Here is a 20,794-nt window from a genome sequence, read left to right as displayed (position 1 = left end):
TCCTTAGGCCCTCGATGCAGCTTTTTTCCAAGGCTGCTCCTAAGGCTCCCATTTGCTACCATTCCTACAGAAACCACCCAAGGGTTTGCAGCTGACGGGAGCCTGAATCCACACGAATCCCTCCAAGGCAAACGCTTCTATCACTTCCTTCAGTTCACAACCGGATGATCGTCGCAACCAGCTGGATCAAAGGGAAATGCCCCCAGCCACCCTCCCACGGCACCCAGCTCTCAGGAGCACCAGCGCGAGTGCCCAGTTCGCCCACAGCACCGCCAAGAGATGTCAGGAAACGGCACTTTGTCTCACTCTAAATTCAGAACCTCAGCAAAAGAAATGTCCATTGGTTATCTTACAACATATGTGCTGCGTGATGCTTTCCATACTGTGCATCGGACCAAACATATTCACATTAGAAAGCAAATTCCTAGGAAGCGCAGATATTACAGAAGACAGCGTTTCTGGCTCGTGCTTTTGCACACCCTCCATTCCCCGCTACGACAGGGATCCCGGGAGGGCTGTCAGCATCAGAGCGGCTTGCAAGTGTCAGTGAGCCTTCAGAAGTTGTTCTTTACAACACTGGGATGCATCCCTCATACTAACACATCAGCCTTTTCCCATTTACATATATTAATCTATATTTGTTATACACACACACATACACACTTTTTGAATTTTCATCTTGCCCTTCTCAAGTATTCTTCAGCTTGATGTGGTTTTTAGTTACATTACGTTTTTGACCCATTCCACACTTCACCTCCCTAGGTATCATGTTTCTTTCCTTTTGGCTTCTGAAGGCCACAAAGAAAGTTGCAAAACTGGAATTTGAGTAAACACTGTATGAAGACTACTTTCCATGATGCCTTGGTTGAGTGAACTCAGTATTTCGACTTACTGAATAATCCTAAGAGATTTTCTTTGTGGTTTTTAGTTTGCCTTTTTTTTTTTTTTTTCAATTTTGCTCTATTATAACTGATGAAAAAAGGTCATTCTAGAAGAAAATTTTAACAGCACAAAAAAATTTCATTATGCATTAATAACACCTCATCCATTACAAGCCTTAATATTAGGCACTTGCACCCTGATAACAGAGATAAAAAACGCTAACAACTTCACTTGCAAAATGAAGTGATTCTGTTTGAATTACAACTAAGGTGTCATGTCTGTGTGTATAAACTAATGAAAAAGCAACACTCCACATTTCCACACAAATAATAGCATTGCGGCTTCCTTGTCGAACATGTTTAGCGCTACAGTAGCAAGTGATCCTCACTTACACACACCCATTTTGTTGTCCCAGAACAATCCAAATAAAGATTGATTTTTTCCTGTTACAATTTTACTTGCCATTCTGTGTTTGACGATTTTTTTTAAGGCTTCTCCAGGCTTCAACAGTACTTAAGGTTAAGACGTTTCCAGGAAATTGCTGTGCGTGTGGATACAGGCATGTGTAAGGACAAGAAACTTCTGCAAAGTATTAAAAGGGGTTTAGGATTAATGTGTTCCATGTGCAGTGTAATCTGTATTTCCTGAATTCTCTTTTAAGGGAAGAGAAGGATCTATTTGTTTCATTATCTAGTAAAAAAGGCTTTACTGCCTACTGAATAAAGGCTAAACCACAGAAAACTGAACACACCTTTGGTTCACTGGTGCTACACACTGAGCAAAACATGCAAAAGGCAAAGCCCACATGCAGCATCTGCTCCACCACTTTTGGGGTACAGCAGGGATGGGAAGAGATGAAGTCTTTTACGTCCTGTTGGCATCCCGACTCATTGCATTCAATCTTTCACTATCATAACACTGGCATATAACCTCTATTGTCAAAACACACTGAAAATGTTTCACAAAGTGAGGGGGGGAAAAAAGCCATTTAGAGTTGAGATTCGCACTTCCAAAAGAACCCATATTATTTCCCCTCTGGTTGTGCTTCTTTTCCCAAGAAAATACTTGGTTTTTGCTGACAGCAGCTTGCCTCAAATACTATTTAAGCAGTAAGACATCACAAGACATATGCTATCCTGAGATAACACACACCTCTGAAGTACTGTTAGGTGTAGCTGATGCCTTCAACTGCCTGATGAATTTGTTATCTCAAAGAAACACAAGGTTTGGGAGTGTCTTGTATTACGAACTAAAACCAAATTTAGTCTTAAAAAATAAATAAAATAAATCACTGATTTTGTATTCTTTCAGGAAAAAAAGAGAAAAAAAAAAAAAAAGAGAGAGAGATCTGACTTGGAGTAGCTACCCCTAACTTATGGCTCCCAAACAAGACTAAAGTTACAGCTGTGATAAGACAAAAAAATCATTTTAATGGATATTTATTTTTCTGTTATTTAAAGTAACAGAGATAATTAAGTAATATCTGACGTTTGAGATTACCAACCTGGAAAACCAAGTTCTAAAAAGCAGGAAAGCAAATCTTTCCCCATGGGTCCTGTACAAGGAGTAGCACCTCATTCTCTAAATCCACATTAAGGAAGCACCTATATCCAAGCTGCAATAAGCATGGATTGAGAGAGTACTTTTGTCTTTCACATGGACATTTTCTCAACAGAGATTCTGTACTTTAGAAGGATGAAGTGTTGTATTTTTGCCCTTAGCATCACTAAACTGTAACCAAATACATTAACAGAATATCCACAAAAGACAATTCTGAGATTTGCTCCTCCCCCAGTCTTATCCCCATAAAGTATGTACGCTACAGTACGTTTCAGGATATGCAATTTACACCAGCATCAATTACAGAAAGGGAAGATTACTCAATTCTTCTTTAACCTCAAGCCACCAGGTGCCAAATGGTTCAACAAAGTAGTTAAGAATGATTCCAACCTGACTGCTCATATGCTTAAAAGCAAGCCAGCAGTTACGAGTTTTGCTGGATCAGGGCCAAAGCATTCAGCAACTTGCCAGTTCAAACCCATGCTGTCTACAAACAAGAAAAACAAATTCACCATGAAAATAAGTTCCCTACACATTTACAAATCCATTCCAGGCATTGAAAGTGATGTCTAGATATTGGTCACAAAATACGGCACAGTCGCAGTCACACACAGGATCCAAAAGTCTCAATCAAGGACTGGGGCATTGAAAATTATAATGAAAAACTCAAAGTTTTCCTCCACAATTTCCATAAAATTCACTATATGCCTTTCAGCTCCCTTAAAATCCAGGCTGGTTGGATCCATGATTGCTTGTAGGCAATCAAGAGAAAACCGAGAATAAAAAAAAAGTTATTGATGCTCCCAATATAAAGCGTTCCCTTGACTGCAGCTAAGTTGCTCTTGACTTTACTGGTATGACTGGTACCACAATCAGGCCCATTCAAGTTAAAGCAATCCAGTGGTTGAATGAGACTACTGGGTTAAAAAAAGTAATAAAATGAAGTCAAGTGACACATAAAACTTGCATTCGTAAAATGCACCTGCAGGAAACAAATTATCTACCAACACTAGGCCAAACCAGGAATTACTTTTATACCCTGTGCAGCCCTGCAGACTCCACCAGGTTTTAGCTCACGCAGAATTTAGCCTACCACATCCACTGAGAGCATCTACTGCCAAACCTAATGTGTCAACAAAGAAAACCTGACTCTTGGTTTAAGATAGATGTTGAAGGGTGAACTGTGAACCGTGATGTTAAGAGCGGCAAAAAGATTTAACATCAAAGACTTCTACATAAGTCCCTTGTTAGCAGTCATTTACAGATCAGTAGAATCCCACTAAACACAGTCACAGTGCTACTGAAATATTTGGAAATCAGACTGAAAACACTACCATTGTAATTTTCATTGCCTGAATCTTGTTTTCCTAGCTGGGGGAGCGGGAGTCCTCACTCACTAATCAGAAACTCTAGAAAACAAAAGCAATACACAATGTGATCTTATGACTATAAATATCACGCAGCAGTACTTCACATGCTATAACTTAACGTAATAGAAACATCCAGCACTAAGAAATAACAGAATAGCTGAACTGGCTTTTACAATGCAGCAAGGCCAGGACAGGTGTCAAGAATTAAGAGTTTTGAGAAAGCTGAGTTACTGTGCAGCTGGATTCCCAAGTACACAGCCCTATTTGATGATGTTTATAATACCTGCTGAAGAAGAGCTAAAAGCCAAGTATGAAAACTGGAACTCTTGTGCAACTGACTTCAGCATAAAGAGGTATTTTTGAATGCACAAACTGAAACCAAGATGGCTAAGAGATATACACGCCCTTGGAAATATTTTTTTAAATGCTAGTGTTTGGTAAGTATGGAATGAAGATTGGCAATTCAGGGAAGACTAAACATAGAGCTCTTGTGCCAACACTACCAAAGGCTTCAGAAGAAGTATGAAGAACCAGTCTTACTTCGGGCATCTTACAAGAACTGCAGGGCAAAGTTTATCCTACTATGATCTACCTTTAAGAAACCACACTCGATTCCTTGCTTGCTAATAGATAAAATAAAGGCTGGGTAAACCTCTCTCTCACTTAGCATCTTGGTACAAATTTTCTTCCAAGCTGACCTATGCTTTGGTCGCTCATATAACAGACCTACGGCTATAATAAACTGTCTAAACAACACTCCTGTCTAATTGTGTCGCTTGTTATTGTATATGGTAACCTACAGAAAAGGAACAGTAATAATTAAATCTAATACAGTAGAAGTATTTTGACATGCTGTGTCAAAATACCCTGCACAAAATTCTTCAGTACTTAAACAAGACCCCAGTGAAACATTTGCAATGAAATAAAAGAAATGCAACAGTTGGATTGACAACTTCAAAATGCTGCAAAAGTTCTCTCTGAGAATAACAAGTAACAATAACAAAGGCAATCTCTAGTATAAGAAGTCGTTAATCTACTGAAGTATTGAATATCTCAAGCTCATCCAGCAAGCCTTAGTTCTGACTTGAGCTGTGTGTTATCTGTTCCACATCACCGTGCTCCACTGCAAGAGGAACTTGAACTACTGTTTAACACTCTTGCTGGCCACCCACATTACATGAGACCGAATAAAACAGGACCTACTAACGCAGAGCACAGTAATCAGGAACACAGTGGAAATTACCCAAGATGCCTACAGGGCAATCGTTAAACATTTCTTAGTTGGTATGTCGTCAGGGTAATGTATAGCATTAAAGAGTACAGATTGCATTATCCCAAAGCATTGCTGCCCTGCTCCAGTCAAACACTTTTTGCACAAGTTTCCTAAAGCACAGCTCCCATCATCACCCTAAAATAAAGAAGGTCCAAGCAACTCCATGTGTGTGAGGTACACATGCCAAGAGAGGTTTTAACCACACCTCTACATGTCTTATGGCTCTTGTCTCTTCATTTCGCCTCAATGCACGCTTCAGTGACTCTGGCTGTCAGAATTTTTCTTGTTATCCATTTCTTTGGGATGATCGGCATAATTTCTATTTTGTTCTGTTCCCTCAGTTGTTCTTCCCATTCACATCAACCCACAGTTAAAGATAAATTAAAACAAAAAGCTATTGCTGATGGCAGCACCACAGAAATCTAGTCACACACAGGCAATATCCTCTGTAGTCCTGAGGAGTGCAGAAGAGTCCAAATGGAGGGAAGAGGTAACAAAGTGCTGCTGTGGAGATATACAAAGGCCTGTACGGGTCAAAAATCATGCTCCAACCTGCAGTGCTTTGCAGAAAAACTTCAGATCATAAGAAAATACCACACCATATGTGGCTTTGCTACGCACACCAAGATTGGACTATTGTGCATTACAACAAGGTAGATGTAAAAGAGAAATTTCTGGTATTATTAGGCACGTTCAAACTAGGTAACTGATCTAGTCCTGATCCACCGAATTTGCTTTAAGGAACAGTTTGAACTTTGCGAAGTCCCAAACAACACCTAATGCATCTTACTTCTGCAAACACAGGGTCCTTGCCTCTGCTCGACTGCCCCTGTGACTTGAATCATCAACTTGCTGTATTTGAAAGTCCTGGCATTAGTCCCCACAGTGTTAACAAGCAAAACAATTAGTTGTGGTTGAAAAGTTGAAGGGGTTTTATATTCCGACAACCACTCCACAGCAATGCCAAAATTAACTGGTAAAGCGCGTAACCACAGTGTAACATCTTTATCTTCGTGGTAGGGATCTAATAGAAGCCACCGAGACACTGTTCGTCCTTGAAACTACCTCAATTGTTGGAATTCTAGGGCAGCAGTTACCAACTGTCCAGCGCTGAGACATTCTCCCAATTTGTTGTGTGCTTATTCTGTAAAATAAATATGCCAAATAACTTCAACATACTTAAAATCGTGGATACAGACCAAGATTTTCATTTGGTGTAAAATGTCCCAACAGCACTGCCTTCAGTGGCATTGTACTGTAAGATTTACAGTAAGGGAGAGCCTGGCATGAGAAGTACCTAAAGTGTAATTATTTGATTAAGATATATAATAAAAATGTTTGATTTTTAAATACTGGAGAGGACTTCCCTTGCACACAGAAGAACATTTTTTCACATAAGCAGAACAATGAAGCCCTGGTGCTGGATACTGGCAGCTGTGTGTCATGCACTCCGGAAACAGAAAACATTTACTAGGATTATCTTTCTCTCTTCTTTGGAGTTACTATACACTTAAATTTTTCTATTTTCACTTGCTTAGCTGTTTTATTCTTACTGTTCCTCTCCACTCCCAAATCACAGCCTCACCATTTTACTGGAAAATTAAAGCAACTCTGGACATTTTTTACATTTGATTTCTTTTAAAGCAAAAGCCTTATGAAACTAGGCACTTTTTGTTAAAGCTCCAACTCTTGGATGTTATAATTTATATCTGAGCAACACGAAGTCCAAATTTATGCTTCATCTATCTCTCCTCTTATTCTGCTTTTGCAAAACTTACTAATGTCATTACATTTCTATTTAAGCGTTCCAACTTAAATATAGGATTTTCTTATGTCTGGGATAAGTGGTATGTGTTACATCCCCCGGTTTTTATAACCTGTAAGCAATTCACAGGCAGCTGTGTCTTCAATTTACTAATAAAGATGCTATATCGGTGTCTGGCTGGCCATGAATTTCCGGAAGTTTTTTAAATGTAACAAACAAAGTACTCCAAAACTAGGTCCGGCTTCTCTCTTTTTTTTTAATTCGCTTAAGCTAAAACCAAGGAGTTGAGAGTCCAGGACTTTAGCAGATTGATAACAAGCAGCCAGTGGGCCCACTGGCAGGTGTGGACAAGGCGAGCTCCTGATGCTGTCTCCCATTTGTGACTGCTCCAGATCTTCTGGTTTTCACATGGAAATCCTTTTGCGGGTTACCCACCTCCCAGTGCAGGGTGTCATGAGCCCTCACGGCTTCAGTGCAAGACACCCAGCATGCTGGCTCTGCCTTGGAGGGTCTGAACCCCAAACGCCATCCAACACCTCTTGTCAGCCTCCCCTCCTCTTTGAAACCTCATCGCATGGCACAGCTCCCTTCATCGAGGTCTCCTCACCCAGCACTGATCCTCCATCTCCTCTCTGCCTTCCTCCATGCCCCGTTCTCTCCTCCCTGCTCCCATGTCTTGTCTTGCCCCTTCATGGAGTTCCTCTTCTCCTGAGCAAGTCCCACCATGCCACTGGTAATTCCCAAGCCAAATGCAACCACACACCACTGTTTTGTACTCACTGGTTTTTTTTGATGCTCTGTGCTGTCCAGGAACTTGTGTCCACCTCATCTATTCAAGCCTATGGGCTTCTCGGGCCTAAAGCTGCGGTCGTACGTGCCTAGCGCAACAGCTTTCACTCACCATCAGCCCCTTCCTGCATCAGCCAGCGTAATAAAAACAGCATGTATTCACTAGGAGTGAATCAGTCTCTCCTTAAAGCATTTCAAAAATCTGGAGGAGTCTGACAGAAGGAAAAAAAATAAATTAAAGAAAAATAAAAGGGAGAAAAGTGGCAGGAGAGGAGGGAAACGAAATGGAGGAGGTAGTTGTCACCAGAAGCAGCATTCCCTCTGACGTGCAACACGCTCCCCTGCCACTGCCACCATTCCCTGACAAGGTCAGGCTACAAGCAGCATTCCCCTCCTGTATTCCTATATAACACTCCTTTTCATCATTTTTTTTTTTTTCCTTTTTTTCCCCCCCGCTCCCTCCCTAGATTACTCTTAACATTTACTTCCTGTGCAGTCTGGCGCTTACGTGCAAAAAGAAGTACCTTTATGGCACTCCCTTACCGACTGGGGTACCACAGGCCTGTGCTCTTACTATGTTTGCCAAGCACCAAGTGGTATTTAAATAGTTTTCACTTCTTTTCTTCATCTTCCCGCCTCAAAAATTATACTTCCTTCTTCATTTCAGGACTGAAAGAGTTCATAGCACCTAATGTAACAAACTAACACCCTCAGTGCTAAGTACACCATAATAATGAGGAGGCTTATGTTAAGCCTTAAAAATATTAGCCACCGAATTCAGCACACAAGCTCAGTTATTTCTTTGGCATACCTAAAACTACATTTTAGTTGAGAAGCTGAAAGATTTGAAAAATAAGAGTATTTTCCCTTCCACTTTTATCAACACATGCATAATCCCTCTCTACTCTCTCAAAGTTCTGGGGTTTTTTTTAGTTAAAAATGAACATCACCAAAAAAAAAAAAAGCCTCAAGTTGGGGAAAAGCCGAGCAAGAACTCACAGCTTTGGATGCAACTCTGGAAATTCAGGTAGTTTGCTAGTGGCTTGAATGCCATATAAAAACAAAGACTCATCTGGGGCAGGAAGACCTCGAAAATATTCAAAGTCTGCTCTTAACAGAGCGAACATGCTCTGGGCCACCTCTTCCCACACAGCTGTCACACAAAGCACATATACCTCATGCATATATCTTTGTATGACAGGTATCACACTGTACACCACGTGTAACTCTAGAAAACTGATTTTCACCCTCCTTCCAACAAGATGGAAAGCACTTTGTAACCAGCTAGCTTACCCCCGGCAGCTGATAAGCTGGGTTTGCAAACACTACCCCCATGCCTCAGAAATCATTATGGTACTCTACATAGACGGCAGAGACAAATTACCCATGCGTTAAAAGCAAAGTAGTGCCTACCCTGGAGGCTCTCAATCCCATTTTACATGCAAGGCGCAATTCTTGCTTTTCTACCAGTAAACCCTATCGATATTTCCCAGCCGCAGTCACCCTCAGCCCCAACATTTGCTGGCTCTAAGTGACCACGGAGGTGCATTGCCAGCCTCCCTGCTGCAAGACATGGTGTGTCAACAGGACTGCTCAGATTATTAAGAATTAAACACAGAAAGAAGTACTTTCTGCTGAGTCAAGGCCAAAACATTCAATACTTGACAGTGTCAAGGCCCTTTTCTGACCCAGGATATGTGCCCAAGCAATGTGTCAAAGCGGGGAAAACCAGTGAAGATATACAAATAAATATACAGATATTATATAACCTTATGAGTAGCGTAAGATCTTCCTGACCACAGCCTGCAATAAAATAATGCCGTAGAAGGCCTGTCAGGAACAGGAACCGAGAGTGCTTGCTTGCCCGTCTTCACCGGGGAAGGATGCTGTCTGTGGGGCTGGAGCACGGCTCTCAACCGAAAAGCTTCACCAACAAGAATAACTACAAAAAGCTGTGGCAGAGGATAGCAAACTGCAGCACTTCTAGGACAAAACGTGCTTCAAGGCCACACCAAAATGCCTGATTTTAGGAAGAGCGTACATCAGTGTGGAATTTGGCCTATATTCTGTACATCTTACGTTATTGTTTGTAGAGGAGGGAAAGCAAGCCTCTTGAGTTAAAGCACCAATCTGCAGAAGAGTAAAATTAGTCCTACAGGCTGTGGGACCAAAAGAGCTCAGTCCCTTAGAAAATAAGGGCAGTGTCAGCAAATCTGCATACCAAAAATGAAAATTGAGAAACTTAAGCTTGAACATGGATCTACGAAAATTCCTTAAAAACAAAACAAAAACCCCCACAATTTCATTTGAATCCAAAAGTCTTTGTCACTTGTAAAAAAAGTTCACTGACACAGTGACTTTATTTAAATAAACTCTATTAAGAAGCAAGGGTAACAAACATTTATGTTGGTCATAAGATTAAAACATTTCTTATTAGCCAATTAAATACTTGATTAGCTCTTCAGTTGTGATGTTAGCAAATACAAAATGCAGCAGACACCCTCCCAGCCCATCAGTGAGCACCCATCCCTTTTCCAAGATGTGCCTTTACTTGGACCCATCAGTTTGCTGCTTTACAGTTAAAGAAGGACCAATTTGTCACCTGAAGAAACAAGCTTGCAGGTGTTGGCTAGTGACATCAGCTAAGCCAGTCACCTTAATTCCTTCAAGAGAACCTGCTGCGTGACTTTAACTCTCACCTTTCACTCCTGCAACAAGGGCTCAGAGCTTGAGTTGAAGCAAGAAGTGGGACATGCAAAGAGATGAGACGGCTCCTCTTGTTAGAAATAAAGTGCTGAATACAGAGAGAGCATGAGAAGGGCTTTCCTATTTGAACATCATGTGAAAAAGTGTTTTGGTGTTTTCAGCCCGTCTCCAGAGAGATGGTTTTCCATCACAGCAGTTTCCATAAGGGCACTGTACATTACACTGGTAAAACATGGCAGCCTCATTTAACTCCAGATAAAGATGCAGTTTTATCACAGCATCTTGTGTCAACTGTACCGAGGTGTTTTAGGCAGCAGCTGATGGATTTTCACACAAAGTATGTATCGTCCCATAAGGAACTTTAGGCGTCCAAAATCTGACAGCAGATGGGAGAGCCAAATTTTTAGTCTTTTAAATGGGCAAGTAATCATAGTGAAAATATTTAATCCAGCTTGTTGCTAGGACTTTTTGGAATTGTGGTTTATGGAAAGGGCAAGAAAGCATAAAAAAAAGTGGAGTTCTTGGTTTAATTTACATTTCTGTTCTAGTGTGCACCCAGTTTGTCCACCAGGGACTTGATCCAAGTTGTAGCAAAATCAAGTTTAGGACCATTCTAGTAAGTTTTAAGGACAAACAGATGGGTTTAATTTTTTATAATTTCAATCCTTTGGAGCTCTCTTCCCTCTACGCCTTACATTTTGAAAGTTATATTGCCAAGCAGCATGGGCCCCAACTTGAGTTGTCCTAAAACCATGAGACTTTCATGAAAGAAACTTAATGACAAAAAAACCAATATATATATATCCAACATTGCTTCAAAACTTTATGAAAAACGTATAACTATTAATAAATAATTCTGGAAAATGTTGCTTTGCTGCTGCAGGGTCTGTAGCCAGTGGAGAAAGCACAACATTATATAATAATCCTGAAAGAACACAGCTAATTTAATAATCCCACCCTCTCCCACAATGGTGCAGATTACTTCATCTGCTATGGTCTTGAAAATGAGTTTAACTCTATAGATAACTATGTCCTTCACAACAAAATGAATTAAAATGAGAGGAAAACGTTATTGTTCAAACAGAAATGAAACAAACAGCACAAGGCTAGTAAGCAAAGAATGGCTTGTCTCAGATTTCTAGAAGGGTATTATAAACAATGGTGAACAACAAAAGTAAAATATAAAAAAAAACCTACAGAAGTGGTTAATGCTGTTCTTTTAAACATTTACTTCGTTGCTATTCGGAGAATAATTTGTTCCATTTAGTAGTGTTGGGCTCAAAGGACTGCTTTAATCCAGAGAGATTAATTATAGCCTTTGGAGTTATAAACACAATTTAGGAAGTGAAGTAGAGGAGAGAGATGCCTCTCACGCTGACTATTAACAAGTTTACACACTTCGGGGCTACACCACGCAGGCTGCGCCCCTGCTACACCTGCATGCTACAGGCAGAACAATGCACAGGATGCCCAGAAATCGGGGAAAAACAGCCCCTGAGATGTCCAGGGAAGACACTACCCTGCAGTGTTGCTATAGGCAACTAAAATACTTTTCAGGTGTCCTTCATCAAAATGCAAGTTCACCTGCACCTTATGAAGATGTCCTCTGATCTCACTTTTATTACCCATGCCAGAAACAAGCAACAGCACTCAGGGGGCTCAGGACCCCATCCACGCTGCCTTTAAACCTCTTGCATGCTTCCACACATCTCTCCCTCTGCTCATCGCCGTGTCCCGTGCTGGGAGACGCGAGGACCAGCGACAGCAAATGGGACAAGGCTGGGAGCCATCTTACCTAGTGAAGGGTCAGCTGCTCCCTCCTCCGAGCTCTCCTCGGCCCCCTCCTCCCCCAGGCCGGAGGTAGCCGAGTCCTCCGGGGCAGACGCAGAGCCAGGGGTGCTGGGCCCGCTGACAGACCCCGAGTCCCCTTCCTCGCTGCTGGAGCCGTAGCGGTCGGGCTGGGCGGCCGTCCCTCCCTCACCGCCGCTCCTCCGGCCCTTGCGGTGCACCCGGGAGTGCAGCACCATTTGGTGGTAGGTGCGGAAGATCTTCCCGCACTCGAAGCACTCGGTGGACTTGTTCTGGACAGCCCGGCGGCTCTGGCGTGAGGCAGGGCGGTAGTCCAGGTCCCCGGGGGCCAGCGGGCAGCTCTCCCCCACTGGAGGGGCGCCAGTTTTCTCCAGGCGCCCGCTGGTGCAGCTCTTCTTCTTGGGGTTGCTGGAAGAGCTGGGCGAGTCCTGGTCTCGCTTGCGCTTCTCCTGGTTGACAAGGATATACTCTCTCTTATCCTTGTCGTAAGTCACGTCTGCATCTGCCAGGGCCTCGTCCCATCCCACATACTTCACATATTCGGAGGGCTCTACTACTTTTCCTTTGGTGGCCAGCTGCCAAGCTTGGTAGCTACTGACCGGATCCAGCTCGGCTACTCTTTTCCCAGTTTGTCCTCTTGTAACTCTGTCCAGCCCCATAGATGGCTTTAGATTGAGACACTGCAAGAAAAACTGCTTCGTTACAGAGGAGCTTAGGCTCCCATCAATTAAGTCGTCAGCTTTATCCCCAGCGCTGCCCTGCTGCACTCGGTAGTGAACAGCGTTATGCACTTTCAGGCTTTCCATATTTGTAAACAGATTTCCACACTTGGTGCACACTTCATACAGAGACAGGCCTGTCACAATCGTCTCCTCCTGTATCACATCATTGATAGTGGCTATGAGATCCAAATCATTTTTTGGTTTGTTTTTGCTCCCGGTCTTGGGGCCATGTGACTTCATGTGGTTTTTGAGAAACCAGGGCTCTTTGAATCTCCTGCCACAAATGTGGCACCCGTGATCAAATGACCCCCTGTGCTTTTTCATGTGAGCTTTCAGGAACCAGGTTTGACTAAAGGCCTGACCACAGACTTCACATGGAAACTCACCCGCACTCAGCTCACTCTTGCAGTTCTCAGCGTAGGTTTCCCCATTTGGGACTTGAGCTGTTATATGGTCCTTCTCTACGTGGTTTAACAGCGTCTCCTCCCTCAGGGTCATGTAGCTACACAATCTGCACTTGAATGGTTTGTGGACCTGGTGGAGGTGCTGCTCCAGGTCCTTTTTCCTTTCAAATTTGTTTTTGCAGAAGGTGCACTGGTAAGAGGTCAGCTTGCCATCCTCCTCGGCTGGCACCACCTCCATGACCTCCTTCTTGCTGCTTCTCAACAAGATTTTGCTGCTGTCTACCCGAGTGGTACCGTTCAAGATCTTGTTGCAGGCAGATGTACTTTTAGTGGGGCTAGTGCACCCACCCAGGCCTCCCGAAATGCCCATCTCCCCCACCTGCGCCTCTCCCATCTCTGCCTCATGCCCCTGGCTTAAAGTGCCTGTTCTGTGACTACGGATGTGGATCTTCAGGTTGCCCTTTTGGGAAGCTCTGTGATCACAGTAAGGACATTTGTAGGGCTTCTCCCCTGTGTGCTTCCTCATGTGCTGCGACAAGGAGCTCTGAAAAGGGAAACTTTTACCGCAGATGCAGCAGCTGTGGCATGTGGTCTTGTCAGCATCCATGTCGTTCTTGCTCAGTTTGCCTGGGCTAGAGGATCTCCGTAACTCCATTTCTGCCTCTCTATTACGATCCATCTGTATTACTCCAACATCGGGTGAGCAAGGCGTGAGGACAAAAGCATGTCCGGCAGCAGAGGAGGGCTGGACCGTGTTCTCAATCATACGGTTCTGCAGAGAGATGTTTTACTGCTTCATTCTCAGAGTAACATTTCTCCTTTCAGCTGCGAGACAGTGTCCGGAGCATTGATTTATTTCTGTGTGTTCTGTAAGCAGATGGCATAGATCACCTGAAACAAGAACAGAAGTCACACAAATGTACAGGAATTGTGTAAGCAGATTCTTAAATATATTTAAACATATTTATATTTTTACTTCAACAGTTTCTGTCACTCACTCCACATTCAAAAGCATACCATGCTACAATTTATTGCACCAAAAAGCAGCAGCTTGTCCTTTTGCTGATATTCTAGACATCAATGGCGAGCATTCAAAGCATCATTAATAAACAACTAAAATCCAAAAAAGAGCAACCATTCATTTCCATACACTGACACCACAGTGTTTTTAAATAAGTGCAAACTTAAAAAATAATTTTTGTTTTAAAACCAGGCAGAAGTAGCTAAAAGTACACCTTAAATGAGGAAAACATTTCTTGAGGGGTTTGTTACATTTTAAATCTGTGGCTTTACCATAACGTGTAATTCCATGTAAAATACTTACTTGCCAAAGATAAAAGGTTTTCCTAGAGACTTTAGCAAGTATCATATTCCTGCTGGCAACTGCATTACTTTGCATCTCAGACAGCTCTGCTGTGCTTGATGTGGCATGCACAGAGCAGGCGCAGACGCTGAGGACGCTCAGTACTTTGATTAGAGAGAAAACAAGAATCCAGAGCCTGACAAAGCAGTCAAGAAAATCAAAAGTTACTTCCTGATGGACAACGAAGGAAAAAAAAAAAACCCTCAAAGTGTAACATTTAGTCTCAATCTAATAATGTAAACTGATAATGTGCATAGATATCAAATAATCTAAAAAGTGAGTGATTTATGTCAACAAGACATACAGGAAATCACAGCATCACCCACCTCAATGAAGCAGAATCCTAACCATAAACAAACAAAACAAGAAACAGCTTTGATTCACAAAACAGATTAAGAAAAGCTTTAAAGCTTTTGTATCTTGTTATGATTAAAAGTAAGGGTCACTATCTGCCTCAGCAATGCAAGACGCCTGCAATTCTCCACCTTGAATACGGCAAAAAATCAATGGTTAAGATTTCCACAGATGGATTCTTTTCCAATTACCACAACTGTAAAACAAAAATCTCCCCTCCTCTCTCTCCTCATTAAGTACTACAAACACCACATGACTAAGATCAAAGAATACTGTATTCTCTCATGGAGAGAACCAATCTATTACTACATTAAGAAAACACCAGCTTCTTAAAACATAGCTAAAAATATGTAGAACAATAACAAGACTGCATATTGACACACCCATCACTTGAAATCTATGACTCAATAAAGAGCTATAGCTCTATAGTTCCAAATTTTAAGGTTTCTCATTGTATTCACCTCTGAGTCTCTTCAATATGCAAATAAATAATCTAACCACATCACCAGCATAAGCCTAACAAAAAGCAAGGTAAAACCAATGCAATGCTCATCTCAATTACACACTGTAGAATAAGTTTGTTATCTTTGAGTTAATCTTGCCCTCTCACTTGCTACAAGACCACTCATTTCTGGGTTTGATTTTCTGCATATCTAGCATCTGTTCAGCACGTTAAGAGTACCAACAGCATCTACCCAAAATACCTTTTCCTCAGAGAACTGACAGTAATATCTAAGGGATATGTTACAAATGCAATTTCATTTCTTGAATGAAGCTTTTTCATATTGTGAATAATTTATTCTGGGAAAAAAAAAATCACATCAGATCACAAATTCAGAATTCCATATGAGCAGGAAGTTTACAAACAAGAGCATCTAAATTAATCTCTGAAATTAGCCATTTACACTGCATACTGACGGACGAAACAATTCAAAGTAGCATCATTTATTCGACCTGTCATTACCAATCCATAGTGTCTTATAATCAAAGATTTAACCTAAACTCATTAGACAACAAAAGGAAACTACAGAGTAATTTCTTGCATTTACCACAACGATACACTTGAACAAGCAACAGCTTCTGAAATGTTCTGCACCATCATCGATAAAAAGATAGTAAGCTTTAGGGACAGATTTTTCCAGGTATTTTAGATAACGTTTTCTACATTCTGCCTTTTCTATAGTTTACATCAGTGAGAACACTGCTCCTTGGCACACTGACTTCTAGACTAGGGACTACTTTTTTTTTTTTTTTTTAATGTAGGTCCCATTTTAACTCAACTCTCTACAGTGTTTCCTGTCTGAAAGTTCAAAAGAGCTTTAAGAGTCAAACTTAGACAAGAATGCTGTATGCGGCAGTTCAGGCACATATAAATCCAAAGCTTCAGATTCCCTTTGTTTACTTGGGCAGAGCTTCCCTGGGCTTAGCCTTGACATATTTCGCTTTAATTATTTATAGCATTTTCATTAATGAAACTTAGTTATGAAAATGAGGATATGAAGAAAGCATTACTTATAAGAGGAATATTAGCCACTCGCAGGATATCTCCCTAACCCTGTATTAAATTAGGCCCGAGGGGAGGAAAAACTCAGAGTTAAAAAATTACCAAATTATTCAGTTAGTCTAAAATACTTAATGGTAGTGCTATCATCTCCACCAAAATATTCCGAGAAAATTGTTTCATCTTTAGCTTGGCCAATGCATTGCAATTTATAACTTTAGAAGTCAAAATAAAGTATTCCCAGATTTCGATTATTTGAATTCATACACATTTAAGATTCCCAAAATTTCAAGTCTCACCTTCCACAGACACATTCCAGAGGGAGGAAGGGTGTCCACCTACTCCAAGTTCGTTTCACACAGTGTGTGGAAGTCTGCTTTAGGCTTTGGTAAATTGACTGACACAAATATCTACGAACGGCTCACAATGCCCTCCTCACATCATTTGAGTGCCACTTAAAAGTAATTATTTTAGAGGGGCTCTTTGCAGAACAGCAAGACTAGCATTCATTGGGAAGGAAGAGGCAGCAAATACAAAATAAAAATGACAACTTTGAAAAATACTTCAGTTCAGAAGACTAAACATACAAAATTAGGAAAACAGCACTTGTAAAGAGTATTTCCAATAGAAAATAACATTTTGGCTTAATAATTTCCACCTTAGTATTAGTTACCAAACAACCATTTCAACATCAAAGATGGCACAAGGGATGGAAGACGTCAAAGAGTAAATCAAACCACACTGATTACTCTTCCACTGTGAGTAAAATTTTGCCATAGCTATTTTTGTTTCTTTCTGGCTGCCTGCAACGATAAAAATATTTGTAGTTTGAAATAATTACACATTTGAAAGTATTTTGAAATAATTCTCTTTCAGCACACATGAAACACAGTCACCTCCCTGCTACCCTAAGGCTACTAAAAAAATGTTTCAACTCTCAGTAATTTCAGGTGATAACGAATAACCTTTCACAGCTTTGGTCTCAGTTCAGCCTGCAGTTCCTTAGCTCTGGCTTGTCACACAGAATCCATAGCAGAGTCACATCCAGGCCGCGGATTTCTCCCAGACTTGTCACAGCACAGAGGCAAACCATAAGGAAATGCAACTCAATGTAAACTGTAAATTAACATGTAGTCTTTAAAAATATTTTGTGTGTTTAAAGGGCATTGCAGCCTATGCCAAATGCCACACAACTCCTTGAGGAGGGTTTGATATTCTGCTCTAAGGGGCATATGAACTACCTTCCTTTTGCAGGACTAGGGATCGGGAGTTCACATACAAAGCCACTGGCCGGGGCCTGGGAGGCATTTTCAGCTCCTTTAAAAGACACTGAGACATTTAACATCATCACCATTCACATGCAGTTTTGGTATATAAAGCAAGGTGGAAGAGACACATGAATGAAGACCCAAAACCAGCAGGGGTTGTGCACCAAGAAATGCCTTTGCTCAGTCAAATATTTTTGTTATAAGGCTTGTTCCTGCACCCAGTGCCTCACAGAGTCTTTGCCACGTGGGAACAAATACAAATAAACTTACTACTTTATTGTCCCCTATAAGAGAAAATAAGCTTTCCTACACGCTTGAACCCATTATTTGTCAGCATGTGTAAAAGTACGGGGGAGCGGCACTTTAAGTAAAACAGGAGCACTCTGAAACATCTACTACTCTTCACGCCACCTGCATGTTCTGGAAGAGGATCAGGGATGCTGGGAGGGCTCCCCACAGGGCAACACAGACCCTCTTAAAGACATTTTGTGCTGCTTGGAAAACAATTTAAAAAAAACAACAACAAAAAAAAAAAAAAAAAAAAAAAAAAAAAAAAAAAACCAACCACACACCCACACCCACACACCAAGAAAACTGAAAAATAGAATGCAAGAGATATCATATTAAAAAAGCAACTGCAAATTCATTTCTTACATACAAATATCCTGTGCAGTGTAGACTGAGAAGGAAACACAACAAAATTATTTCTGTTCCGACACAAAGACTACATACTTTTTAAATTTCTCTTCAATTAAACCTGACTTTAAATATCATATTGCATAGGCTGCTCTGGCAAAAAGGGAAAACTCTTCAGTAAGTAATAAATAAGAACATACAATCTGGGAAGCTACATAGACCTTTTCAAATACCACAGTGCAAATTTCAAAACAAGCTGCTTTCAGTTTGGGTGTATTTCAAGTCCCATCTGAAAGATAAACACGCTGGAGAAATATCGCACTTCTAATGTACAGGAGGTTTGAATATACACTGTAATCACTCCACTGTGTTCCTATGCCAAAAGCAACAATAACTTTAAAAAAAACACCAAACACACAACACTGTGAGGTGTGATCTTGTGGAAACAATATCTTACTGAAATTCCTTCTAGATGATGAAATGATAGGACATAGCATCTAAACTTCTAGGTGAATTTGAGAAATTTATATCTTTCAAAGAACAGCAACCTGGAGAGCTGACCTCTCCTGACTGGAGAAGGCTCAGGTTGCCCCAGAGCCAGACAGACTTTGCTGTTCAGAGTGAAGAGGCCAGAAGAGAGCAAAGTACAGGAAAAACATGGTCGAAAAGACAGAGAACATTTTACACCTGCCTCACCAGCCTTCATGCTGACTGAAACAGAGACCTGTCTCCCAAACCGTGTCTTCTCCCCTGGCCGCAGAGCCACCACCCTTCGCACACACCAGCCTGGCTCTACCTGCAGACCCTCGTCCTCCTCCCTGTGCAAGGGGACATGAGACATCTGACCACCTGGGTCCCACTGGAGGTCACGGGTCCACCCCCTTGATTAGAGGCTCAATCCTGCTGTCCTCACTTAGGCAGCAGCCCTATTGAAATTTCTCTTATGGACCACATCACTCGCCTATAGATCCTTCACTGCCTTGAGCTGACAGCATCCTTCAGACTACACCAGAGGGTAGAAGAGCATGCATATCTTTAAACAGTAAGCCCATATCTGAATTTGTAGGAAATCCTGGCATTCTGCAACCTATAATCTAAACATGCCATTAGGTAAAGGCAGCATAGCTCTGAATTGGTTTTCTGAAGAGTAATCCAAACTAATCCAGTAAAAAGCTATCCCAAAACCACAAGCCAGTTGTAGAAGACTGTCAAATTTTCAAATGTATTCAGTTATTAAAAGCTGCGATCTTGACAAAAGACCTCCTGAAGTTTGTTTAAGCCTGCCAAAACTGACATGGGACTGGAAAGGAAAAATAAAAAGCCTCTGAAGAAAAATAAATAAATAAATAAATAAAATTTAAAAAATCTATTATAGTCTATTTCCACTTAGGCTTTACAAAATCCTTAAGCAGCACTTTGCAACATTTTTTTTGTTTAATTATTTTAAACTAGGCTTCCCCTGCAGCTGAGGGAGCTTTTCCCATTTGAAAAGTTTGCTGCCTGAACGTTGACATATTATTTTGAGCTCCTCCAAATACATCATATGTTTTTGTGTCTTTCTGCCTCCATGATCTAATGACATTTTGCAGCAGGCTTTGCAGCGGCAGCCAGGACTGAGAAAGCACAGTCAGGCCTTTCTCAAGCGATGCCACACCCTTAGCAGGGGAAAGAATACACTGAAATAAAGATAAAAATGCTAATGCTGAAAAAGCTGTAGGCAGGCATTTACAACAAGGTGATCTCCCTCAAAACAAAGTCAGAAAAACCCCCGTATCCCAGATCTTTTTGTGGCTCCTCAAGAACCAGTTCAGGAGCAAGAGGAGGGAGTTTGCTTTTGAGCTGCCACGGGGTATGTTGAAAAACAGAGCGCTGTAACCCACTCAGTACATATTTTGTGTTTTAGTATACTGTGCGTGTTTGTCTTCTGGGAGACAAAGAAATGTACTTTATTAGTTACACTGTAGTATTCTAAGCAATGAATTGAAATATATCATTAACATCCAGGACAAGCTTTATCTTGCTCCCAAAACAAAGGGACTATTCTTTGAACAAACTGAGGGGGAAAATCCCATAATGACAATGAAGAGTTCCTCTCCCTAAAAACCACGCTGCACAAGAGTAACAATTACGGGCTTATATTCTACAGACTGGGGTTGCAAATAGCTGCATGAAGCGATGCATTCACTATAGGGAGAGCAAGTACCATTGATGACAAGGCCTTGGGGCTTCTGCTGTTCACAGACCAATCAATAATCCATTATGAACAAAATACATTTCCCCTCTAATATGAAGAAATGAATAAAAGGGAACCAGTATCACTAGTACTTTCATGGGAAAAAAAAAGAAAAACACACCACACACACAAAAAACCCCACAACAATGCAAAAATCAC

At 41.3% G+C, this 20,794-nt stretch overlaps 1 protein-coding gene across 2 annotated transcripts in view; it reads right to left on the bottom strand.

Annotated features, from left to right (window-relative positions):
* ZNF516 (zinc finger protein 516) overlaps positions 1–20,794 on the bottom strand; it is a 102,607-nt gene that overhangs the window by 44,059 nt on the left and 37,754 nt on the right. For both annotated transcript variants that reach the window (XM_065630028.1, XM_065630029.1), the window contains exon 2: positions 12,141–14,171. In XM_065630028.1, coding sequence (XP_065486100.1) covers positions 12,141–14,046 — 1,906 coding nt within the window. In that variant the 5' untranslated portion in view covers positions 14,047–14,171. The remainder of the gene's footprint in view (positions 1–12,140; positions 14,172–20,794) is intronic.

The sequence above is a fragment of the Caloenas nicobarica genome, chromosome 2, assembly GCF_036013445.1.
Source record: "Caloenas nicobarica isolate bCalNic1 chromosome 2, bCalNic1.hap1, whole genome shotgun sequence".
Taxonomy (NCBI): domain Eukaryota; kingdom Metazoa; phylum Chordata; class Aves; order Columbiformes; family Columbidae; genus Caloenas; species Caloenas nicobarica.
Note: the sequence above shows the minus strand (reverse complement) of the source record. Positions and strands in the feature narration are given on the sequence as shown.